Source organism: Pithys albifrons, chromosome 2 (genome assembly GCF_047495875.1).
Source record: "Pithys albifrons albifrons isolate INPA30051 chromosome 2, PitAlb_v1, whole genome shotgun sequence".
NCBI lineage: Eukaryota > Metazoa > Chordata > Aves > Passeriformes > Thamnophilidae > Pithys > Pithys albifrons.
Genome location: NC_092459.1, coordinates 60,866,229 through 60,893,496, shown reverse-complemented (window position 1 = coordinate 60,893,496; position 27,268 = coordinate 60,866,229). Strand labels below are relative to the sequence as shown.

Sequence of the window (27,268 nt, the reverse complement as noted above, 5' to 3'; positions counted from 1 at the left end):
AGGCCTTTTTTGTTGTTGTTGTTGTTGTTAAACTTACTAGAAGTGTTGTTAGTTGCTTGTTTGTTTAGACTTCACCAGTAGAACTCTGGGGAGAAATCTCTCTTCAGAGAGAAGCTGTTTGTTTGCAAAATACCTTGACAGGCAAAGCCTGTGGGGAAAATTGGCCTGTAACATGTAGGAAAACCAAACAAGAGAGATTATGGATTCAAAGGTTAATGTATAGACAATGAAAAAATGAATCAGGTTAATGAATGCACTCTGCTACCCACCCACTCCGTCCAAATATAAAAGCATAGCTGCACCCCAGCTCTAGGTACATCCTCAAGAGGGATGAGAGTCAGATACTGCAGTGTGAGATGCAACACGTGGGAACACATGCAAGTTCCAAGTATGTCACCCCCAGGACAGATGTACCTATTCATGTTCACCTGCCAGGCTGCAACGTTAATACCTTGCAGACTGACTGACTTCAGACAGGGAGGGCCCCTGATGATTGCTCTTCTACCTCCTGCTGTGCACAGACCACAGAACTTTACTCTGCAATTGCAGGAAACCTGTATTTTCAAACGTATGTGCATCACAGCCCAGTGTGGTACAGCTACAGACCATCACGCAGGTGGAAGACTTACCCATTGCCCAACCCGTCTTTATAGCTGGATCTCCTCACACTAGCTCCTGAGAAGCTCAAAAGCAGCCAAATTAACTTCCCCTTGCAGCTTAAATTGAAGCAATACTTAGATTCTTTAATTTCTGAAGTGATTCCCCAAACTTTTTTTCCCCATTTTGGTATTTAACCAATAAACTCCAAGCAAAATTCTGCATTACATCTGGTAAGCAATTTATTGTGACTGTTCCTTCTGTACTTCGCCCTTACCTACATGAACTACCTTGAAACTGTAAGATGCTGTAAAAAAGCTATTTATATAAATTGAAGCAGGAATAAAATTCTACCAATAAATTTTATAGTATGATATCAAAATCAAACCTCAAGGTATTTCACACAGCCCCAAAGTTGAGGCCAAAAAACCATCACAGTTAAAATAGTCATAAAATTATGTGTTGAGGTTAGAAAATGTCTTTCAAAGTAATTTTTTGACAGGCAGGATTGTTTAGGTATAACTGAAATGATATCATTTTTTTATTTGACAGAATATTTCCATGGTTATTAACAATCTGAAAGATCCGTCAGGCTACTTCAGTATGACAGCACTGGGGGCATTCTGCCTTCTCCCGGCAACTTTCCAGAACAATGTTGCTTTGGGAGAATTTAGCTTTCAAGCATCTGACACACCAGTTCTGGGCTGTGGACAGCTTCTGGCTAAGACTACACCTGTCATAACACCGATTTTCCTCACATCAGACTAACAAGTTTGGAGAAACATAGGTGCAACCATGAAGTACTTCTAGGAAGATGCAGTTCAGACTTGCACTAACTCAGAATAAATAATTTTGTGACTTAAAGATTTAAAATCTACAAAATAATGGAGAAACCCTAACCTACAACAACAAAAAAAAAACCCAGAACAAAACATTACAAATTTTTGCCTCCAGTAATAACATAACGAGTAAATACAATCTATGGATTTATGAAAAAACTGGTGAATAATGGCTATGCAGACTGATGCATGTCTATAGCAGTGGTGTGTTTGGGTTTGTCACACATGAGACCTTAGAAAGCCCTACTTGCGCTGGATTTATGAGTAGATACAATGTATTTTTGGTAAGCTCTATCATTCTGTCCAAGTAAGAGAGAAATAGAGACTGGCTTCTTTGAGGCTGCACAAGAAAGAAAGAGGAATAATTAATACAAACTCACAGACAGGTAAACTATGCTGCAGAATTTGCTGCCCTTCATGGGGGAGACCTTTTCTGAATGCAACAAGAATAATGCACCGAGAGAGCTTTAAAATGAGTTCACATCCAAGGAACTGCATGCAGACATAAAGTGGCATTAACAAGTGACAAGCTCACATCTGTCTGTAATAGCACCAGAAGCAATTGAAGCATTACAACCTAGCAGACGCGTCAACAGTTTGTTGTATACAGCATGTTTTATGTCAGGCATCACTCTGAAAATAAAGAGCACTGTGCTCCATGAAATGTCAGTGGTGATCATCTCACCTTCTGGGTGTGTTGAGCAAAATTACCTGTGAGGGGACACCAGACCCATGGATCTGTGTAGATCACATGTCGACAGCTCAGGTGCCCCTCCTCCTGCTAAAAGAGGGTATAGGAACTGGGGTAATAAAAGATATTGGTGATACTGGGAGACTGTAGAGCATCTCCTGAGATAAGACTTTCAAGAGTCTTAACTTGATCAGTTTATCCAAAAGGAGACACAAGATCTCTCCTGTATGGAAAAGTACGATACAAAACCAGAAATAAAAGGCTATTTAATGTAGCAGTGAAAATATAACAAGTTCAAGTTAGACAAGAAATTTGGAAGAGAATTAGCAGTGACAGTGAATAATGACAGGAGCAAGCTGCTAAGGAAAACAGAAGTTTATTATCTTTTCAGATCATGACCAAATGCCTTTCTGGATGACAAACTTCAGTGCAACAAAAATTACTGGGCTAACTACAGGTGCAAGTGAAATGTTACAGCTTGTGTTAAACAGGAGATCGGACAAAGGGATACAATATTTTCTCAGACCTTAAATGCCATGGATGTCTGGGTTTGTCTGTGTGGTATTTCATCAGTAGGAGAGGATTCACTCCCTGGGTCTGGATGAATCCTTGCCAACAATGAACCAGGAGCTGCATAGCTGTGTTTACACAGTGCACAACCAACCTAGTAACTTGTTCCTGACTGGGCATCAGCCAGCTCACAACACAGAATCGAACTGCATCTGTCTGCAGAATACCATACAGATACATCTACCCCTACCCAGCAAGCAGCCAACGTAGTGCATTTCTGGAGATATGGAGACAGCAGGAATGCCATGTCCTGGAATGCACTGCAGAGATTTCCGAGATAGTCCCATGGTGTTCACGCTGGAGCAAGTGGCACTACAGTCATCTCAGCCTATCAAAAAAGTCTGGCCTAGGGACAAGGCCAACCTGGCTGCAGTGTCTTCAAGACCAAGAGCGATACCACACAGAACAGGCCAGGCCACACCAGGACAGTTGGCCCCATATAATGACTTGACCGTTAACTACCCCTGGTGCACGGGAGGTGGGCATTAGGCTCTCTTGTGGTCTGTGGTATTCCAAAGACAAATTGTATCATGGATTCTCTTCTTCTGGAGCAAGAATGAGGGCTCAAGATGTGTTCACTGGTCATAGCCAAAGTTTAAATGCTCTGAAATGACAACTTGAATTCCTTTCCATTAAACTCTTAGCATCTGCTTGGTGCCCTGCCTCTTTCTCAGCATGAACCAAACCAAAGCAATTCCAACAGCAAAGGGAGTTATGTAGTCACACTGGGTTTCTGTGCTCAGCATCTAAACAGTAGAATAATGAACAAGGTGCCAAGAATATGCTGTGGACGTGCAAAGAAGGGCAAATAAAGTGCATGGTGCTGATATCACTGTCACCACATAGTTTGCCTTTACAAAAAGTAGAGTGAGCAACACACTGAAAATCCTTAAGTTTCTCAGCACAGAGCTCTACACCAACAAGAAAAACACACCTTGAACAAAGAAGGCAGAACACAATCCTGAGGGAAGAATGTTTTCCAAAAGGGCTTATGCCACAGGACTGAATTAATGCTCTGAAGAAAAACTGAAGTGCAAACCAAAAGCGAAATTCAGATGTTTAATCCACTTGGGACAATCTGACTCAAAATGGGAGGTGCTGGGAAGGAATTAATATGGGAGAAAGGATTAATCACTTCTCCAGAAACACAAATACAGAAGAACACTTCTGGAAATACCTAAAGATTTTTAAGAAGCAACAGAAAAGAAGTTTGTATTATACAGAGAACTCAATAAAATTAAGAAAGACAAAGGTAAAATCAATGAATATAAGCTAACCTTTCAAGGAAAAACTCCTTTGTTGCAGGATGTACTTACTGAGACAGTCTCCTGCAGGAATGGCTAGCGCTGCACCCGCATGCCTCCCCCATTTTAAGGTATCACATACACAATTTACATGATTAGTTGATAATCTCAGTTTTTATTCAATAAAGTGTTTTCCAGTCCTTCATGATGTGAAGAGGACTTTAAAACCAAGGCCCTAAGGATTTACCTTTTACCTATCATGTCAAAATTCCCAAACTTGTGTATTCCTAACCTTCTATTCTTTTTAATCCTGACCATTCATATCTTAATGCTTGTAAGCTTACCCCTCAAGACCACTGAACTGGTGAAGAGCCCCAAAATAATGCCACTACTGTAGGATGCTCAGGGTTTATCTATATATTTAATGGAGATTAGGTAAGAAAATACTCCATAAGCAGGACTGGTGCATGAGCAGTACTAGAATGTGTGACTAATTCCACAGGATAGCTTTTGAAAGCATCCTAAGTCACTAATCTTGTGGGCAGATAGTTCCTTTATAGAGTAATGTCCATCTGAAGGGGTAGAGTAATTGTAAAGAGGCACTGGGGGTGGGATTTGAACAGTATTGCAGCTACTGGATATGAACTGTAAAACATGGTAAACATTTTAAGAATACTTACTAATTGCAAAACAGAAAACTTTAGAAGTAAAACAATGACAAAGTTAAATTCCTCTGTAATCACAGAACCTTAAAAGTTGAAAACTCTCCTTTTTCTCTCTCTATTCTGCATTAGTATGATTCTCCCAAACATATCACTTCAGTTGCTGTGCTAGGAACAAAAACAGGATGGATATTAGACATTGGAAACACTCCATTTGCCTTTACCACAAGGGTATTTTTTCCCATGGATCATAAGAAGGGCAGACGGGCATTCCCTTGAGGCAAACAGAGATGTTTTCAGAACATCATGCAACAGGAATACTCCCTGACAACATGTCTATAATAATATGTTCTAAGTACAACTTTCTGTACTGCACCTTAGGCTATTTGGTGGTGGACATATTTTTATGCCCATTCATTTTCCCTGAATTTGTATAGGGACTAGCTGAACTAAACAGCAGCCGTTTAAAAGCAGGACACCTCATTTAGCCACACAGATGTTCCTTACAAGTCAACAGGTCCATCAAATTTTCTGAAAAACTATCTGTGTATCATCATTACCCAGTTTCTCAATCATCAAGGTGGAAAAGGTTATGATGAAAGAAATGCACTTAGTCACAGAGTATCTTGTGAGCAGACATACTCCAACCCACTCCTTGTCCCAGCATCCAGTTTCCTCATGCAGCCTCTATGCAGCCAGAGTTTGATAAAGACGTGAAAAGTGAGACAGTGTCAAATGCTATCCAAGGCTTCCCTGGGGACAGACTTGCAAAAGAAAGTAGATTCCGAGTTCCTTTCAGTCCCATGAGATTTCACTCAACACACAGCTCATCTAAACACCACCCCAGGTAGCATGTCCCCAAGCACTAACAACAAGTAAACATCCATCCCTGGCTAGAGGTGTGTGCTAGACAGCCCAGCTTGGTTCTCCCTGGGTGGCTCACCAGTTCCTTTGCACCTCTGTTAGCACGGCAGTTTTGGTAAATGCTCTGCCGAGAACATAGCAAGTGGAAGAACACTGTTGACTCTCTCATAGTCTCAGAACAGCTACCTTTCCTTTGCATCTCCGTGAATTCCAGTTGCAATAGCCCTCCTTCCTGAGAAAAGCAGTTTCCCTGTGCTGCTGATGGTCCTTTCTGTTTCACATCTGGAGATTGTTAACTGTATCCCATGTGGTCTGGGATACAAAAAATCCTATTAAAACTGACTTATTTATATTAACTGGACACTGGATACTCACATAATACTATGCGAAATCATAGAATATCCTGAGTTGGAAGGGACCCATGGGGAACTATATTTCCCTTCCTCTTCACATTGACATTTCACCTTGACCTGTCCTTTGAAATAAATACCAGGGAAACCTCATGTTTTAGTGGTTGCAAGTTCAGAACTGAAAAGGTCAGAAGCTGAAAATAATTTAAGCATGACATCTTCTCTGTTTAGGAAAGCTTAAGTACATGTGAATGGTGGAAGTCACAGCTAAAACTCCATCTTGATGCTGTGAGGCTTGACTTTCCCTTGGATACCAACAGCTTACAACAATCTCTATTTTTGCAAAGTCATAATCTGCTACCATGGAATTATATTAGCAGAAACTGAATGCGTTGCTGCAAAACTGCAAGAGACAAAACATTGCAGGAGGGAAAAACATACATATATACACATATATACATACATACACACACACACACACACACACACACTTTTGCAGCTGCATAAAACAAGAGATAAAAAAAGGAGGGGTAGTGCTGAGTAGAGCTGTGAAACTGGTTTTATTTGCTAACATGGAGGAAAAACTACCTAAGTCTTGCAGACTAAAATTTTCTACCTTTCCAGAAGGTGGACAGTTACAAATTTATCAGAGTTGTTTGGTGCAAAAACTCTTCAGCAGAAATATCTTTGTTTAACATTCAAGCTGCTTTTACTTTCAAGAAGGGTAAGTTAAATGCTCTTAGAAAGTCAAGTACCACAACTAAAAGAATCAAGATACTATATTTATTTTAAAAATCACCAATAACAGGGAAAGGAACCAATTTAATAGTTGCAGAATGCCTTCCACTCTATTCAAGCAGCAAAAACCTTCTCAGATCATCAATGTACCTAAGCCATGTGGCAGAGAAATAATCTTTAGAGTCAAGAATGTCAGAATGAAGGAGATGATGGTTTACATCTGTCAAATACTTGTTCTGTTACTATACTTTCTCAGTTTAACTTAGTTTTGAGCACAACACTGAAAATATATCAGCTATCAGAGCTTTTTGCTGTCCTTAGTGCTACCTCATTTTGTTGCATGAGGTGGCAGAAGACATAATGCACTCCAAGGCTGCTGCAGGAGGCTTGCTGCTGCTCCCACTGCATGCTCTCCCTCAGACTCTTCCAGGGAGTATGTATCATTTGGGGATTTATGTCATGGATCAAGGTGGTGTAGTGCAGGATGGAGAAAGGCCCTGCTTGGCTGGCTTGTATCTAATTTATGGATGGGTGTAAGTAGGCATGAAGTATTGAGTGCTGCAGACCACACAAGGCTGCAGCCGTGCTGTAGCGCAGCAAACTTCAACAATGCCTCTGCTCCTGGCAAGGACTGGCTCTTGGGGAAAGTGTTTATTGCAAGCATTCATCATCAGGAAAATGAAAGAGAGCAGGTTTTATTTATGTTATAAATCATTTACAGCACCAAAACACTCAGATGCAGTCAGAAGAAATCCAAATTTTGGTGTGATCTCTGACAAAGAGGCACCTCTTTTTTTCCTTTTTTTAACTTTTATCTTTGAGATAATGGAATGAAATAGCATTTTTGAAGAGTCTTGTGTATGATGGTGTCTTAAGGAGGAAAAGGCATTGAAATCATAAGCTGGTGGAGAGGGCCCAGTACTGTAACAAACTAGATTTCAAGAATTTGAAAGCACCAGAACTGAGCCTTCTGACTTGCTTGTAGGCCAATGCAGGAAAGCTGATGCAAGAGCTCTGTCGGGGAGAAACTGACTGCCAAATTCCTACTAATTAGTAATAAGGATAGGTGAAGAAACTGGCCTCTGAAAGGAAAAGTACAGCTTGAAACCTTAGACAAAGTTCTTCAGGAGCAGAACTAGTGGTGAAGAGAGTACTAGATCCATGTGTGTGGATAGATATAGACTGATGCCTATAAATAGCTCCAAACTGGCAGCGCTAAGGCACTAACAGAAGCCAGACTGAGGTAACAGCCGGCTTCGCTATAGAAATTTTCATCTTAATGCCATCTTCCTTCTTGCTGTGGGAGACGCATTAAAAGAAGGTCTGGATAGTATATTAAAGCTCTATCAGGCTTTCAGCAAGGTCTCATAGGGTAACATGAGCAATTTTTAAATTTCCTTTTAGAAATCCAGCTCAATCTCTATGCAATACCTTTAAAACTCCTAGGTTTCACTGTTTTCATGAAAATGCCAAAGAACATGACCCTTAAATACAATTTTTAGATTTCGTTCAGTAAGTTTTCTCTACAACAGTAGCAAGGGTGGTAAGAAACCTTATACTGAAAAAGTTTGGATAAATTTGCCAGATTAAAGAAGCAAATATCCTTTACTCCTTTCGCTGTTGTTGTTAATTTAAACCAATAGGCAATTTTAAACCTCCAGCATTAATATCACACCTCTCAATTAGAACAGGGGAATATAAGCCTAAGTGAACTGCTTTTAATACTCTTGTAAAGTTTAATTCATTTGTTTACAAAGTGATCTGAGAAATCTGGAAGATTAAGTACTATTTTCTTTTCTTAGCAAAGGTTAAAATATGGTTGGGAATTCTGCTGCAGTAATGCAAATGAGACTGGTTTCCATGAACATAATGAAAACATTACATTCTCAAGTATATTGCACTGGCAAAAGTAAGGAGAGAGAGAGAGAGAGGAGTAAAATCATAGCACTTTTCTACCCTTCTGACACTATGAGGTTCCTGGGGCTCACATTTGTTTCATGAGTACACGAGGATAATCTCCTATTCTAACAGGTACTGACAGGAATTGCCTGGTCTGTGTCACCTGTGATGGGACCAAGCAGGGGCTAGTTCTTTTTAAATGTTGTGCAGCTAAAACACTGTCAGAGACTTTTCAATGCCAAGGAATTTTACATATTCCTATTTGTATTTTGAAATTGCCATCACAGAGTGTTCAGACTCGCCCTTCTCTGCCTACCAATGTATAGTTTTGATCTTCTATGTACAAGCCGGCTTGATATAATATGCTTTCAGGTTCACCACAAAATGTTCTTCCTGACACTGTAAAACTTACCAAGAGGCTGTACAGTATTGTATTACACGGTAATGGTATTTCCAGAAAAAAAAAAAAAGAATTACACATGAATAAGGCAATGAAAGTATGCAGGTAACCATGGCTACTGTTGTGAACTAAATAACATTTTTTATACAGCTGTGAATATTTGTATATTTGCCAGCTAAGCTGAGAGTTCAGATTTGAGACAGGACTGGTAAACACTGAATTCTTGCCTGAAGAAAGGTACTTCCCAAAGCGGATCCAGGCCTCTACATCATGCCACTGCTCATTCTGGTATATCTCTGTCTAGTAAACGTAAATCTTATTACCTCAATAAAAATAATCAAAATGCAACTCTTCATGGCCACTACTTATACTTTACTATCACACTTTACACACTTTTACACAAGCTATTTTCTGTCTTAAGTGTATTTTTATTTCCTCTTGCCATATTCTCACAATCATAACTTTTGACATAGGTTTTGAATTAGCTTTGACTCCATAAAAGAGACTTTTGAAAGATCTTTAAAAATTTTGCAAACTCTCAGCTTTCCTTGATTTTCACTAGTGACAACACCCCCACCCCACTTTTGTCCCAACAGCATTCCCGGAATACAAAAGAAAAAACAGTTCCATAATGACAGGGCAGGTGAGAGGGATCTTTTCTCCTTTGACATATTTTCAATTTCCAAGTTCACCCTTCTTAAATCATCCTTCTGTTTACATATCAGAGTTGCTCTTCTCAATCATCATCTGAGAAGGAAAGGAAACCTAAGGGATTTTCCTCCTTACAGAGAAAAGGTACGCCCAAAATCAAATTATTTGGAGTCAGTTGACAGTAGTTGCTATACTAAAAGAAAACATAAACACAAAAGCAGTTGGTGAGATGAACCTGTACTTCCAGTGATATAAACAAAACAAAAATAATGCCTATTGTAACTAGGTGAAGCAGGATTTAGAGTAACATATCTCTATTCAAAAACTGAGTCACTTCTTCCTTCCAACAGAGCATGAGTTTGAAACCCAAATGACTGCTCATTCATTCACTATGAATCTTTCTCTTTTGCCTGGTTTGGCCAGAGAGGATCCTTTCTCAATAAAAGTACTGGCTAATGAAGGAAACACAGATTCACTTTACAGATCAATCTTTAATAAAGTGCCTGTAGCCTCAGGCAAATCACAAATTCCATGTTTTAGTTTCTCCTCTGTAACACAGGGAAATAGAAACTCTTTTTTGCCAGCCTTTACCTGTCCTATTTATTTAGACTGGCGGAAATTTAAGGACTAAACATTTCGTATCTGTATCAACAGAGATTAGCTTAGATAAAACTACAGATGTTCTTTAAAATGGCACTAGGCACCAATAAAATTATTAACATTTGCAAAGCAATATATATTATATATTATGTATTTTTCCCTATGTATGGTGTCTATATATACAAACACTATACAAAAACTATATATATATACACACACATGATGTATATATTACGATAGATTTACTACATATATAGTAATCTTACCAAACTGATGTAATGGAGAATATAACTATGGGAGGCTTAGTAGCACAGTACAAACAACTGTGAGATCTCTGAGATCGAAAGACCCACAAACTCTGTATTAGAGACAATGAGTGTACAGAGGGCACTCTTCTGATTTCTGCATTCACAAAAATGGTGGAAAAATAAAATTGCTCCATTGAATCAGTGGTCACAAGAAACCAAATGAAGCCAAATTTCTGCATGTTGGTCTAAAATAAAAAATGGTTGACATTTTCAATATACACTGGGTACTTCAAACCTCTCTCAAGCTTTATCTCAGTAAAGTACAGTACACACAATTATCACCTCCATGTTCTATGGCTCTTTCCAGCTGACTACTATTAGCACCTCTTTATTTGAGCATTTGGTTTCCTCTCTTTTGCCCCCTGTCTTCTCCTACTTAACAACCTCTAAGGCTATCACTTTTTTTCTTAGCTTCTGACATATGCATTTCTTTCTCCTTCAAGTTCCCTCTTCTTTTCCACCTTTCATTCCTCTGCTTCAGGAACAAAGACCAAAACGCCATCCCCCTTAGTCTCTGATCTAAGAACACATATATTCATGTCCTAAAATTATTTGCCAGCTGTATGAAGTTTTAAAAAACTTGAAGCCAACATTATTTTGTTTGTTAATAGAAACATCAGTAAATGTGTGTTAGTAAAAAAACATTTTATTGGATATTTCCTTTACAGAAAATTATATCATTTCCCACGTCTTCATTGTAAATAGTTCTTTAAAATATGAAGTTCAGTAGACCGTATTTCCCCGAAGTAGTTCATAGAAAAATTTATGTTACATATTGCATTTGCAAAAGAAGCCACAAAAATGTGCACTGCAGTGACTCAGCAAGTTGGAACTCTGCATAGTGGGTTTATACAAAGCTGGTAAAGCTCAAAGTAACAGAATAAAAAGCTAAAAGCCCCATGAAGCAAATAAAATTGCTTCCTGTTGGAAATACACTTAAGGACGTGATTTGACTATTACAGCGATTTATTATAAAGAAGAATTTCCTTTCTAGGTATATTTGAACTTTCTGCAGCATCCAGCATGCCAGCCTAGAATATCTTTTGAGATAACAGGAGCACTAAATTTGTATATAACCACAAGTACTGTTACTATTTGAAACAGAGGCCACTTCTGTTCTACAGCAGAACAGACAATACCAACTCTAACTCTTAGTTGCATTTGCATCCATGAACCTCAAAGTAATATGCAGTAGGTAATTCATGTCTTCATTGCAACTGAATGAATGGGATGCTGAGACATGTGAATGAGAAATACTTAGGGGACTCAGCAAGCCCCCAGCACAGTGCAGAGCAGAGTGCAGGGACACACAGTGTGGGGCACAATAGCTGCCCTGCCTGGGACACTTCATAACCAGAATCAGAGGCACAGTACTAGAAACCCTGCAACAGACTAACGATCATTAAAAAGTATCACAAAATGTGGGCATTAGCTAATGAAGACTTATAAAAATTCCTTTTGATCAAACACCACTCAATTTCTCTGAGATTATTCGGTAAAACAGTGCCAGAACTAGCAATAAAATGGAAATTCAAAAACGAGGCTTAAACAGCACTTTAAATAGGCAGCATTACGTGTTCTGAAGAGAAAGCAAGCTGTGAAGAGTTGAAGAGTATCAGTTAATATTGCAATGGAGATGTAAGAGCAAATCATGTATTGGCCATTGGTCTATCTTTTGCCATTTTGAGCACTTCACACCCTGTGATCTTTCTCCGTGCTCAGTTTTCATTTGCTCAGACAACTCTGCTGTCAGACGGAGGGAGTCACCTTAGTGGCTTCTGACTGAAACAGACACCTCTGAGAGGTTATGGCTTTTCCTGAGTAGGGCACTGGGCTAGAACTTGGGTGCTTTCAGATGTCCAGAGGTAAAACGGACAACTGTAGAACAGGATGATTTATCGCAAAGGCTTACACATCTGTCCAAAACATCCTTCATGCTACATCCTGAATTCGAGCTTCTTGCATTTGAGGAGTTACTAAAAATGTACAATGTTCTTACTTATTTCTATCTATGTGGGAAAGTAAAAAATATGGGGATTGAACTGAACAGCAGGACAGACATCAGGTTATGTCAAAGCTTACAGCCTACCATAAGCAAAAGGAAGTCCCAAGGCTGCCCCCAAATCCTTGATTTCTGCCTATCAGCACATACAAAACATTATTGTTGTGGCACTACTTCAACTTATTAATCATCTGAATGTGAAATTACTTCTGCAGAAATGATGTCTGTTTACAAAGACACATAAAAGACAGCAATTAACAAAAAGAAAGTTAGTTCTAAAAAGCGGTAATTTTTTACACAATGTCAAAATATTTCCTTGTATTAGTTTTCCTAAAGAAATAATGATCTCAGAACATAGGGAAAAGCAGTAATCTTTATTCCATCAACTTCAAGGGCTGGAAAAAGCATATAAGCTTTTGGGCTCGGACTCCCTCCAGCAGGTCTGCTGATTCTTCTGGTATTGGGTCCATGTGAAATAACCCACGTTCCAACAATGATAAATAGGTAAAAATCTGGTCACTGAGTTAGTACATATGCCTTCAATTGAAGGAAAAGTTGTCTGCCAAGCTTCAACCAAGTAGATCATAGGTCTGTGAAAAAAAGAATCTAAAAGGATGGAATCCAGTTGCTATAGCGGCACATTAAACAAATAAATGAGATACCATGGAATGCTGCAAAATATTTGTGGTCTGATTAAGTCATATTTGCCACATGTGTGAACCCTAACAGCATAATTTAGTAAAGTGGGTACAATATAGTACAGTCTCACTTTTACTGTATGTAAAGTCTAATTCTTATCTGAGTATTAATGATAACCAGCATGTCCAAGAATACATAACACTGTATTTTACTGTAATCATAGGCAAAATATAGTCCCTTAAATATATAAAAGGTAGACAATAAATGCTTATTAAACTACTATACCTTCAAAGAGATATTTGCATCCTCCCCTGTGTTTGCATGACCTGCTAAAGAGACAAAGCTTTTCATGATTTGCATATGGAGTGTTTAGAGTACATAACTTGTAGTTGGCAGCTAATTTATTAAATCTTCTTCTACAAAAGCAATTCTCCTCCAATATCTTATTTTTTTCCAGTGAAATACTCAATTTTCTTGATAAAAGACTGTTTGAATATACTCATTATTAATTATAATAATATATCCCTTAATGTTAGACTCTGCTATCTGCCTATGTTCTCTGGGAAAAAACCCTCAGTGACGAAAACAGAAATGTCCTATGTCAAAAGATAAAACAAGTATCTGATTTTAACTGAGACAGAAGAGCACATAGATTTTTATCAAAAATGCATACCACTTACTAATGCATTTTGCATGTATTTAAAAGTTGAACATCTATTTACATTTACAACCTGCAAACAATATATCTGATAAATCACGCAGCAGCATCAGAGAAATGTACAGCTTAAGCACTACAAAAGAGTTGTGCACAGCTCCAGCAGTCACTACAGCAAGTAGTGTAAGCTACACAAATGTTAAAACAAAACCAGAGTTCCTAATATTGTCAAAATTACAGGAATGAAACAAACGCATTTTCATCCCACACCACTGCTGGTTTAACAAACAGACGCAGCAGTCCAGGGCCAAACTCTGCTTCTAGGAAACCCTCTCAGTATGCACTCCACACCCAGAATAAGGCAGAAAGCCTAAAGCTCCCTCCATGTGTCCTTTTGGGGCTTTTCTTTGGTTATTTGCTTTGTGCCCATAGTAATCGCTTTAACAAACATTTGTATGAGTGACTTCAGTTGAAAATCTGGCTTTAAGCTTTTCTTACCAGTATTATTACTACCAGCATAATTATTACTTCCAGAGTTACACCCAGCTTTGACTGCTTAAGTGGGGCAGTTTGAAATACAGACAGTACACCTCCTTACCTCTGGTACTTCAAATATGTGATCTTCTAGCACATCTGCAATGCTTAGCAAACATTATCTGTTTTAATATGCAATGCAACTCACACTCCTGATATGACAAAACAAGGGCTTTTTTCAACAGCAGGAGTGAAGTTGTGAGAGTCAGGCAGACAAGATAACGCACAGCACTGTCATATAAAAATATAGACAGCAATGCAAAGACATCAATGTCATTCTACTGATAGCACACAGATACATTTTGTATGAACGCAGGCCTCATACTGTTGCATGGTTGCAGGTGGTTTTCATCCTAAATTTTTCCAAGGTTTTGAAGATCCTGGAATGTCACTATGCAAATACTACTTCATCTGACCAATAAACCTACATCCAAGAGCAACAGAAGCAATTCTCCTTCTCTCATAGCAGCATCCCTAAGCCATTTCTTTGCTCTCAATTCCTCTGACTAGTATATCTGAAGGAAGTCTGGAAGAAAACATACTCTTCATTTCCTCTTTCTTACTGCATTTTTCGTCCTCCTCCCTCAGGTCCTCTTTAGCATCCTGAGTCTCTTCCAGCTTGTCTACATTATTCCGTGGCCCCTTTTTTCATTCACTTGCCTCATTTGTTTTGATATGGGCTTTTTTTTTTTTTGAGATAGGAGTTGGAACAGATCAGCTGACTTTTTGATTCATCTCTTTCCTCCCACTTGTCTTTTCTACTCATTCAACTATCTTTCCCTAACCTCCCTTTCTTTTTCATGCTCTCCCAGTGAATCTCTTCTCTCCTCCTTTGGTAGTAACTCCTGCAGTTTGATGTTGACACGAGATGCTCTCCTCCTCTGTGCTTACAGATGAAGTTACATGATATTGTCAACAGAAAGTGGCTAAACTTCTGAAGGAGATCTCATCCAAGATTTTGGCTCTCAGGCTTTTTATTTGCAACACTCACGCCTAGAACAGGGCTCGTATGTTTAGCTGTTACTAAATACTCAAAGATGTTTTAGAAAAGGTCCCTCATTACTAAAGGCTGGGGTCATTGATACCAGGAGGACCCTCTCAATACATTTTCTCCAGATTACTGGAACAAGCAAGCAACCAGAAACATTCGGCATCTGTGTTCAGTTATAAAGCTGTCTGCACCTTACCTTGATGAGTGTCCTCTGGCAGATATGCAACGTGGTTAAGGCCAGCTTCCTACTTCACAAAAACTACTGTGTCGTTAATGTGTTAGGTAAAGGGGTTTTCCTAATGCTCCTGGAGGATGCCACTCAGATAATTTGGACTTCTTCACCCTAGCAACCTCTCTCAATTTGCAGGTGTTGTGTTGTCACAGGCTTTGACACACCACCAATTTCCAAGCCCTTCACGTAAATAACAGAAAATAAAAAAAATCTTTTAAGCTGCTGCTGTTTTTCTCCTCACAGTGGGGAGATAATTAATACCACCGTATTTACGCTCCAGTGGATGAACTGGCAGATAATGAGGAGAAATAGTGCACAGAACCACGTAACTGCAGCATGAACATGCAAGAAATGTACAAGTCCAGTAATATTATTTTCATGGGTTTCATATTCTAAGTCCCCAGGCAACCCACTACAAGTGCTACTCTTTCCATCAGATAGATGTTTAAATAATAGCTATCTAGGAGTGGGTATTCTGTTGGAAATTAAATTAAAATTTTTCCTGATTTTTATCAGAATGTAACAAGCAGGAACTCCTTCCTGGAGCACTGAAAATTTTATTCACACCTAACATACGAAAATATTGTAGATAAATTAAGAAGTGCACTTCTGTTGGAATATCTTTGAAAGCCTTAAATTTGATTTAGAAACAGATGTCAGAATAATATACGTATCTTCTAGGCATAAGCATGAGGCATTACAAAGGTGCAGTACATTGTACAAGAAGAGCCCATACATGGGATGTTGCTACGTTAGCAAGCACCCCCAAGACATATAATGCACTGTTTCAAATTACTCATTTCTGAAAAGGACTTTTAAGTCAACATGCTAGAAGGAAACACTTTGATGACTGAAAGGAATGATGGAGAGACCGGTTTGTCAATAAACTCACCAGTTTTGGACCTTTCAATCTCTATGTCAGGTTACTAGGAATTTTGATTTTGGCATGACTTTTCTATTTTTCTACTTGTCAAATCATCAAGGAAAAAGGATTTACACCAGAAAAAAAAAGCTTCCATAAAATCATAGAATTATTTGGGTTGGAAGGGACTTAAAAGATCATCGAGGCTCAAGTCCCCTGCCAGGGGCAGGGACACCTTCCACTAGACCAGATTTCTTGGAGCCCCATCCAACTCTGCCTTGAATACTTCAAGGGATGAGCTCATATAGGCTGCAGTGGAGCAGAATCCATACAATAATCATTTTTCCAACTCCACAGATGCAAAGCATATTCCTCTTTCCCCCTTCCTGACCACTCCTCTAGAGTTTTCATATGAAGACAATACTTTGTTTCCAGCCTCCAGAGCCACTTAAACTCCTCAGTAAATCATTTCTATCTCTGTATTTTGCTTTCCTTGACACAAACACAAGATGATTCACATTTTTAAAACAAATTTGAGACAGTGTCTGCGAAAAACAAAGAAGTTCTCTTGCTGAAATGGTATGTTAACTTGGATAGATACTGCAGGGAGTCCTGCCATATAACCTGGCTCAAAATCAGCAATGCTCAAGCTTAAATTCATTCAGTCTACATATCTGTTTATGTGGGCATTGGTTAAATAGAGGCAACCTCTAGTTATATAGCCTGTGCTAATACTGAAGAGAATGTAACTTATTGAAACAAATGTTATCCATGCGTCAATCTCTCCAGTCCCAACACAAAGAGATGCAAAGAATGAGATGATAAAAATCCTATTACTATGACACATCAGTTTTAAACAGTAAAGGATAGCTTTAATTAAGAATTCCTAATACTGATAAAGATCAGATAGACAGTCATCAGAAAATGTGAAAGAGTATTTCCCATGGAAAATGTACCTGTTGAATGGATCCAAACTTGCAGGACAGTCTCAAGAACACAAATGACATCTTTGATGAAGGAGTTCAGTAATTGGGCAACTAAAATTGTAGCCCGCAAAGATGAATTCATCTGCATAATTAATGAATCCAGGAAGTGCGCTTGACACTTCAGAAACAGACTAAGGCTCTGAGACACAGCCTATTCTCCAACAGCTGTCGTCAGATAGGTAGCTATTTTAGCTGACAGGAGCTTAATTTCAGCTACTCAGATGTGCTTCTTCACATAGCAAATACAGATGAAAACCTTGCATCGATGAAATCAACAGCAACCCTGCCACTGATTTCCCTGATCATTTCTCAAATCATAGTGATACCATTGGTTGTGAATGAATCAAGTGACTGAGATGATGAAATATACCAGTTTTGTGGCACAGTACAACTCTGGTAGGGATACCTTCCACAGGTGCATAAATCTGCATGTAAGAGGAACTATCTGGTACCACAAGGCACCACTTACTATACAGATTTTCCAATACACAGGAATTAAATTTGCAACTATTACAGTGTGTATAGAAACAGAGTTCTTGACACTATATACAATTTTATGGTAAATAGTTTGTGGCTTTTATCTTTGTGTACAAGGATGAGCTAACTAGTTTCTATGAAACTTTATAAACAATATTAAGATTGAATTGGTAATGAAACTGTGTAGTTCCAAGGTTCATTTTCTTTGTGTTTTCCACTTCTAGAGGGGACTTTTTCTATAATTAGGATTTTTTTTTATACTGAACAGTGTTGCTATGAGGGAGTAGTACCTCTGAGTATTAACAAGATATTACTGTGTACTTGAGAAAACAGAAATTCAAGTATAGACAGTGTTGTAACCGTAGAGTAGGGATGGAAAAGGAGAAGAAAAAGGCGAATGAGAACTAATTATTATAACCTAAAAAAGCAGCAGAAACTGCTGCCCAAACCACTTCTGCCTGGGCTAATGCACTGAATTGAACCAGCCCTTCAAACAATTTCTTTGTACAGTCTTCTACATAGTCACCTTAAAATGCTTCTAAAGTATGAATACTCTCAAATATTTTGACACATGCCCATATGATTAATGAAAATATGATTGTTATTATTATAGCCAGATTTCATGACTTTTCACTCCTCTTCTATGTATGGACTTTGCAGACTGATGTTGACAGTTGAGAAAGTTGTTACAGCTGGTTATAATGCTTTTGTCAGAAACTTTTGAAAAGATGACTTTTCAATTACAGCAGGAACTTTTTTACTTTTTGTGGCTTTTTTGTTCAGTGCTAAATACATTCTTTGGGGAAATTGCTGTGAAAAAACCTGGACAGAGTGTCCACAGGTTAAGTAACATTTGAGCTCAGATCCTTAGGAACTGCAACAGGTACTGCAGGGGAAGGTCACACAAATCTGGGAAGCATCAGCAATACTAGAGAGGCAATATGACCCACCTCTCACTGTCAAATTTCACTCTGCCAGGGGTAATGAGTCTCTTGTCTGAGTTTTGCTGTACAAGGCTGGGCTCCAGCACAGCCATCCTTGCATTCACAAAAATTATTATTGAATGCACACAGCTGCTGTCAAAACGTGCAGGAATACATGGGGATAAATGTTTATTTCAGTAAAAAACAATTGCCAGGGATGGTGACTTTTCTAAACTGTACTCCCAGAGGTCCTACCTGTTTTCCCCAAGGGCAAAAATTCTATTCTCTAAAATTTGCCAATGTCAAAATTGTAACTACTAGTAAGTGAAGTGCTGGCATTCTCAAGGTAGTTTAATAATGCTTTCATACTATGGTGGGCAATGCATCAGAATTAATGAGTATGAAAGCTGATGAGGATAAAATGATGGATAAAACATCAGAAGAATGTGACTATAATGTGGTGAAAACCCCCGCGGTCATAAACTTCCCTACTGACCGAGCTAAAGAACACTTGGATAAATAGAGACTGACACAGAAAACAATTCCTTTACAAAAGTCTTTCAAAAATGCTTTCCACAATATTTCAAGTGGAAAAAAAAATCTGTAATGCTTGCACACAAAACATTTCAGCAAACTTTATGACGTCCAAAAATCTCAAACAAAAGTCCCCTTCATATATTTTAGTAAGTATACATTTCTACAAAGCAACACAAGCTTCAGTTGCCTTTTAGTTAAGGCACAGAGAAGACTTCCTGAATACGTAAGGCTGTTTCTTGCCAACTGCTTCACAATATACATTCATGAAAAATGTTACATGTTAGGTACGTCCAGTATGTGGACTGTCACCTGGATAAATGTCCTCAAGAGATGCCACTGATCTGTTGTGGGGAAAACCATGAAGGTATACATGGTTTGCTACTGTTTGGGTATTCAACTTGTAACCTCAAAACTCAAGGGAGGACACCCTGAACAAACACAGCGGGAGTCATCAGGCTCTTTCCTCAGCTCTACATACACATAATATCATGCTGTTCCTTTCAAAACATCATAAAACAGTGCAGTATCTAGCAGAAGCTGATGCTCCTCGTGCCAGCAGAACTCTGGTACTGCTCCTTTTACAAACAATTTAGAGGACAGCAGTACCATCTGCCCCACTCTGCAAAGGACCAATTTATCAAGCCCAGCAGTAGTGGACAAATCTTGATCTGCTGTGGTGATACAGTATTCGCACCCTGAAGGATGAGCTCTGCTGTCATCTACTGATGAACAGCAGTGCCAAATGGTTTGCCATGCCTCGATACAGAAAACAAAGTAATAACAAAACATTTTGCACCGATGCAACTAGAAAGGGAAACATGACACTTTTGAGCTCCAAACGCTGCATAAACAGTGGAAAGTACCTGATGGCAAAGCATGGCCTTATCCTTCCCTTCACATTTAAACATATGTTTGAGAGAAGGAATGTCTGACGTGACATACCAGAGAGGGATTAAAAGGTCAGATTTCTTCTGAAGAATCTACCTTTATGATACCAATGCAGCAATTTTGAAACTTTGCACTGTTGCATAGAATTCCACATTATTAAAAATATTCAGATACAGGTTCTGCTACAGAAGATTGGTGTGTTTGAGAAATTAGTAATTATTTCAACTTTTTTCTAAAAACATAGAAATCCAAAATCCAGATTTTTTTACAAATGTGCTTGAATCAAAACTTCTCAACACAAATTATATTTTGGTAGAATGGCAAAGAATCATTCAATTGAGTGCTTCTGTCATCTTAGGGCAAAATTTGTCAAAGTCAGAACTTCTGTTTTGTGGAAGTCTCTTTTGATTAAAATTCCTCATGACCAGGGTGGTATTTCTCTGAGAAAGCTACCTTATTATCACAGAAAACAGCTGACCCCCACAACCAGCCAGAGATGTAAGACACATAAGTTCAAGACTCCACTGTTCCAAGCTAACAGAGATTGAAATACGACTCAAGGAGTCAAGGAAGGAAAGATGCTCCTCTTGCTTGCAAGCCACATTCTTTAGTAATTTCTGAGGGGATTAGCTCTAAGAGTATGCAGAGTCATGCACAGCGTCTTACACTTTGTTTACACAAGGAAGTGTTTGCATTGCTTTACTTACCATTCCATGATTTAGCCATGCTGGTATAAAATTATCAAGTAGTTTTGGGTAAACCAGTTCCCTGTCATAGATATAGATGCTCCAAAACATCGTCACAACAAACTAAAAAGAAAAAAAATGACATTTTTAAATATGTTTCTGAAAAATTAGCTACATATCTTAGACAGCAAAATGGGGAGTTTAGCAAATGATCTATAGATAGACATGGACATTATTGTTCTTTGACCAAATACTGTTCTAATCAACAGTGTGAATCTGTTTTACTCTTTGAATTCATAGAGGTTTTACTTTTATTTCTTCCCCCCCCCCCCCCATCCTTGACTTTCAGGCTGGAAAAAATCTCATTTTTTTAACTTACATGCCTGTGGACAAATTACAACTGAATACTATACTTTAGTAGCAGATGTGGCACATAAGTAATATTTCACCACTAACAGGATAGAAAACAAATGGAAAATCAAGTAAAATATCACTTGGAATTCATTTAACATATAAATATGAAACATTCACCTCTCAACAGAAGCCTATAAATTCATCTTTGCACTTCTTTGTGTCAGCAATCAAAACAGCATTTTAAAAAAAAGCAGCCCTTTGACTACTCTCCACACCATTCATGGGCTGGGATCCACAAAAAAAGGTCTAATATCCTGCTAATTTGTCAGCATGAAATTTGGCTTGGTTCTTGTCAGAGACTATTTACCAGGAGCCCAGAGAAAGACCATTATTTCCCCTAGACTGAGGACAGGACACAGTGCTTAGATAAAGTTTGTACTAGGCTAAATTTTACCAAAGTGTGCACTAATTCTTAAAGATATCCTGATGTCTAAAAGGCAAAGACAATATAAACCCACAAAAATTTACAGAAATAATAGTTTTAGCTTACCTTAGCTAGGGCAGGTAAGTAATTTTCTAATTAAAATACCACTGCTTTCTCACTTTGAATTTGAGTCACAGTTTTCCAGTAATAAAAAAGACTTACTGTTTATAGCAGTAAAACCCAACACCTGGGCCAAGAGCTTTTCTATGACCATGTACAGGGGATCTCTACACAGCAATGGTAAGTCCTACTTTAAAGTTTGAGAGCAACAGATAGGACTTTCATTGAGATCAGAAGGGAAGTATTCAGCTACATTCAAACTGATGTGGCTCATGATCTTACAGCTAATTTACAGGGTCAGTAAGAGAAAGTGCAAGAAATACGGGGTGAGCACAGCAGGGTCAGCAAATTACTAGTGTGTGCAATAGTGTAGGCATAAGTTGTTTCATATGCTTCTGACTTTGGAAAGTTAAAATTGAGGTTTGCAGTCAATCAATGGCACCTTGTTCTAACCACAGACATGCAGACTTTGGCCAGCCAGTTATGTGAATGACCTGAACCAGCACACTGTTCCCTCAGTGTACATAGAGTACATAGTTTCTTGGTTTCCAACACAGTTGTCCATCTGTTACGGTAGCTATCAGTGCCTGCTCAGAATAAACTTGGACTATTTGACTAGTGCACACAGGCCAGAAAAAAAAAAAAAGGTTATGATGGACAGCCTGAAAAATATTGCAAGTGTAAAGTACCCCACAAGAAATCTCTCTTCTGGGCCAGTCTTGGCATTGGCACAGCCTAGCTCTTTACGCACCTGCTGACACATAAGTGCCAAGATATGAATAGCTGAACAGCAGGAAAAATGGAAGCGAAGTATCCTCTTCTCTATAGGCTTCCTAGAAGTCATGCATTATCACAGTTGGCCTCTGAGAACCTGCTAAGACCAACTGGGACATAAAAACATCTTCTCAGGCATATGAAGACCAAGACTGATGTTTTCCAAGGAAGTCATACAGCAAGAAAAATCACCCAGGATTAGGCTGAACTTTCTTACACTGAATAAGACAAAGCTGGCATGCTTTTACCTGTGATTTTTGTGTGGAGCAGAATAAAACAATAGACTTTGCCAAGGAGGTGAAGATAAGAAAAAAGGGGACATGCCATCTGTCCGTTAACTGAAGTCAGCCAATGGATGGAAAAGGATCAGCCTAGCTGGTTGCAACCATCTGGACCTACAGACGGCAAATGCTGCTTAGCAAAGCACTATCACAAGGCAGACATAAGGCAAAGGAAGTGCGCAAAACCCAACGTGTTACGGAACTAACCTGCCCCAGAGGATGACCCGACATGAGACAAGTGCAACACCCTGGGGAAGACTCCTTCCAGTCTGTGAATGGTTCACCTTACCTTTCCTAACAATTACTTAACTTGGATAAAATGAACTATTAAAAAAATGAAATATTTTGGATAAAAAGAATTGTAATGAAGACTTGCTCTATAGTTACCTTGGCTGCTTCTAAATTAGTTTACTTTGATTAGTGAGCAACTGTTGGTCTGATAGTTTTAAATAACCTCTACTATCCTTACATTTTGCTCCTGGTAGACTTTTATTTGGGCTGGGCTTTGTTAATATCAACATGAGCATGCAGTGCAAGACCATGATACAACTGAGCTGCTCATGTAAGGCTCAAGCAGAACTGCAGCTCTTACACCCATGTTGCCTTCCCTGGCACAATTCACTCACTCTTGTGGAGAAAGCCAGGGTATTACCCTCACATGCCATGCTGAAAAGGTTGTTCATATGCAGCAGGCAAATTTCAGGGAGCCAAATATTTTATTTTCTTTTGTTCCCTAGACAAAATGGCACAAATGTCACCCTTCCACTTGCGCTTTAGACAAACTCAAAGCCTGCAATTCAAGAAAAAGAAAAAGTACCAGCAACTGCTTTTACACTTCTTTGCACAGGAGCCTCCTAAGATTGCCATTTTTCCAAAGACAGCAATTGTTTGAGTAAACATAAGGTTAAGCAACATATGAGTCCTTCATTTGCCACTTAACTTATCTAAGGTCTGTAATTATTCTGATTCTATTTGTCTGTAATTATTATCTGTCTAGGGTCTGGTCATTACAGACCAGGTGGTATCTCAAATTTGCAAGTAGACTTTGGAAACTGAAAATATGGAATAGCTCACTTACTACGGGTATCTGAAAGATTGCTAAACAAATACACAACTACAGAAAAAAAATAAGGCTGAAAACAAAACACTGTCTTCCCACTTAAGGAGGTATTTCTTGAGTGTTTATCTTTTGTCTGAAGTTTTAGAGGACATGAGATGAGTATGTGGCCCTGCCAAGGAAAAACTTTAAAGGACAAGTTAGGAAAGGGATGATGATTCAAAATAGAAATCAAGTGGCTTTGTCAAAACACCACAGAAGAGAAACTAAGAGAGTAAAGCCAATGAAAAGAATTGTATAATTTGCACTTTTACATGAGTCCACCCAAGAAATGCTATGCAAATGAAGAATGAACCCAGAGTGGAACTTTATTTTCCTACACTATGTGTTTTTGTTTTTGGCTGGGCTGCACAGTTCAGTCATTTCCTGGATGGCCTCATGACAAAATAAAAAAGACCCTTATGAACTTGACAAAGTTTGTTCTAAATACAGTTAAAAGGTAAGCTTTCTGGCTATATCCCAAGACATTTTTGGTTAACTGCAAGTGTAAGTATATTGTTAGTGAGCTTCTTTGAGGGTTAAAGGTATTACATCCAGAAGTGTTGGTAAAGGCAGACCACAGTAAGCACAAAGTGGCATGGTACTGGCTTTAGGTGGAATCTAGTGCTAGCACAGCAATATGCCAAATGGATCTGAAGACAGACAATGAAGGAAATCACAAGGAGTGGGAAATAAAAATCAGGAAAGACCCCTCTCAGAGAATCGATTTCAGGAGACAACTGAACCACTACTCACTAATGTTCCCATCACCAGTCACCTTGTCACAACATATAAGGATAAAATCCAGAATAGAGAGATTCTGGCATGGTTGAGTCAGTTATGGAAATTAAAGTATGTTGTAGTCTGGTCAATTAATGGGGTAACTAGGAAACTGCAGCAAGTGCCTACACATCTTTTCTTGGCATAAAATCACAGATTAGCATAACCGATGATCTACAGAAGAAGGGTGATCAGATTTTCTTTTGACTGTATCAGTACAGAGAAACACAAAATAAGAAAGCATGCCTGGCTTTCTCTCCTGCATATTACAGGTTTATAAAAACATAAAAAAGCAAGGTAATTCTAGTCAGTTTAAACTCAGACCCAAGCAAAGCTATTAATGCTACATGATATAAAATGTCTATGCTAGAGTTTGTAATTTTCTAGGCAGCAATTTCTCTTTTAATATGTAACAATTTCAATTTTCATTCTTTCCCCTATTTCTATCAAACAAGTCTTAAAAAACTACAAATGCCTATTCTATCTCTTCTTCCTCTTGCTCTGTACAATTTACAAGAAACATTGATAAAACCATATACAGTTTACACAAAACGCTAATTAATTATACAAAGTTGGCAACCTAATGATCGATGTCAAACAAACAGAAAAAATTAGGGATAGTTGAAACCACTGGTGTAGTCTCTGACTCTTAAGCATGTTTCATATTTTTCTAGCTGTGCAAATTATTCCCTATATATCTTCTTTACATGGATAAAGGGACAGCAAGTGTAAGTAACTATAGATGAGAATTGGTAATGAACTTCTAAAATGTCTATGCAAGCAATTTTTTTCAGTGGATGCTTCCCAATCTCTAGGCATTTAAATAGTTTTGCAGCCGTATAATAAACTAAAAAAGAGCTATAAAGTGCTGCCCACAGACTTTTCATGGCACAGGCTTTTGATTTCTGATTACATTCTCTTAAGAGTCGTATTAAAAAGAGCAACAATAAGTAAACAGTAGTCGTTATGTCCTTAAAAGAGGTTCATGTTTATTTCTTAATGCTTCTGATCAAAATAGTAGGTTGGCAATTCAGTTTTATCTGAGCCCCTGAAGACATACAATGCATGCCACAACACTGGAGAGATGTGATTTGCTGCACAGATTTTTCAAGATTTGATTTGTTGCAAAGCCACCCAAGGAGATTATTTACCCCTGGGCTGGTTCTTTCTCACCCTTCGGAAGGTGGGAGGAGGTTGGTGGTCAGACTTCCCAGATGGTTTACATGTAACACTTTTTTAAGAAGCACTAAAAATGAAAAACTTTACTTGGTTACATTTCTTTTCCCACTCCGTTGTTTGATTTGGGAGTGGAAACCCCTTTCCTCATCTGTTTTTCAGAACAAGTCATCTCAAGGGCTTCAGTAAGCAAGAAATGCAGAAAAAAATGTGGTGGATTGCTCTTGAAAAACTACAGTTAGAAGGCTTTAAAATGTTCCCCAGCATTTGCATTATTCCCTAAACATGGCCTGTGTAAAACACTAAGCAATAAAAAAAATGTAGATGTTAAGGTAACTGACAAGTACTTAAGCATGACCACTGCTGTTACATTAGAAACCTAACAAAGAGTTTATTCCCATCCGCCCAATTTTCATGTCTGAAGGTTCGCTTGTGCCACTACTGGGAACCACTGAGAAGCTCCATGGAGACCTAGGTGGGTGAGTCTCAAGCAAAGAATGTTTTTTCTTTTTCTTTTTTTTTTTCTTTTTTTTTTTAGTGAGGAAGCTGTTAACCGAATATGAGAAACGAGGGAACTTTAACTTTTTTTCCTGCAGACACTCTTACTGTTTAAAAGCTTCCTTCTAATGAGAACCTTCATCATAGCAAAATTTCACTGGGTATTTTCTTACACGTAAATAACTTGCACTGGCCAGGCTTTGGCAAGTGGTAGCTGCGGTGTGGTGGGATCGCTGATGCTGGAGAGAATCAGGTTTCAGGAAGGAGCTGAGACCAGTGTTAAGTTATGAAGTGCTGTAGTTTGTGTCCCAGTAGCCAGGAGAAGAAATAACAATGAAAACAACATTTTAAGGCTTCCTTTGTAAGAAGTAAAGTGAAATAATACGTGGCAATTAATTGCTTCCCCTCACCACAGAAAAGCCACATTTGGAAATGCAGAGTATCTGTCCAATGAGCACAGCCATACTATTATTTGCATTTGTTTGTTTGTTGGTTTGTTTGTTTAAGACAGAAGTTGTTCTTGTATGACAGCCTTGGGAAAGTAGCTAGCTCCAGGTATGCAACACATCTCTGGGGAACTGCCAACTTGTAAGTGTTGCAGCAATACCTGTAGTGCAGGCAATGGCTAGCTGGGATTCCTTGCTTACCTGTGGCAGGACAAACAGTGCCTGACAGAAATGTGCAGAATTGCCAAGACAAAGTGAAGTTAAAATTCTCAAAGATCTTGAAAAGTTTCAATGTCAGGGGCACTGCGGGAGTGAAGGAACACACAGAGAGCAGTATGAAGCTGTAACAGTGGCAGGAAAGAATCCCTGAATCCTGAGGGGCATGAGACAGCCAAGAAGGGTGTGCATTGATGCATGTGAAGGCATACATTTCAAGAGTGCAAAAAGCACTTAAAATATTTAAATAAAGACAAATAACATGATGGTGATCTCCT

General features: G+C 38.6%; 1 protein-coding gene across 2 annotated transcripts in view; it reads right to left on the bottom strand.

Moving 5' to 3' along the window:
* The window catches only part of AIG1 (androgen induced 1), a 128,045-nt gene that overhangs the window by 59,710 nt on the left and 41,067 nt on the right, over positions 1–27,268 (bottom strand). Inside the window, exon 3 of one of the 2 annotated variants that reach the window (XM_071549214.1) lies at positions 20,847–20,948. The exons of the other annotated variant lie outside the window; for it this stretch is intronic. Within the exon in view, the coding sequence (XP_071405315.1) occupies positions 20,847–20,948 (102 nt within the window). The remainder of the gene's footprint in view (positions 1–20,846; positions 20,949–27,268) is intronic. 2 annotated transcript variants of the gene reach the window in all.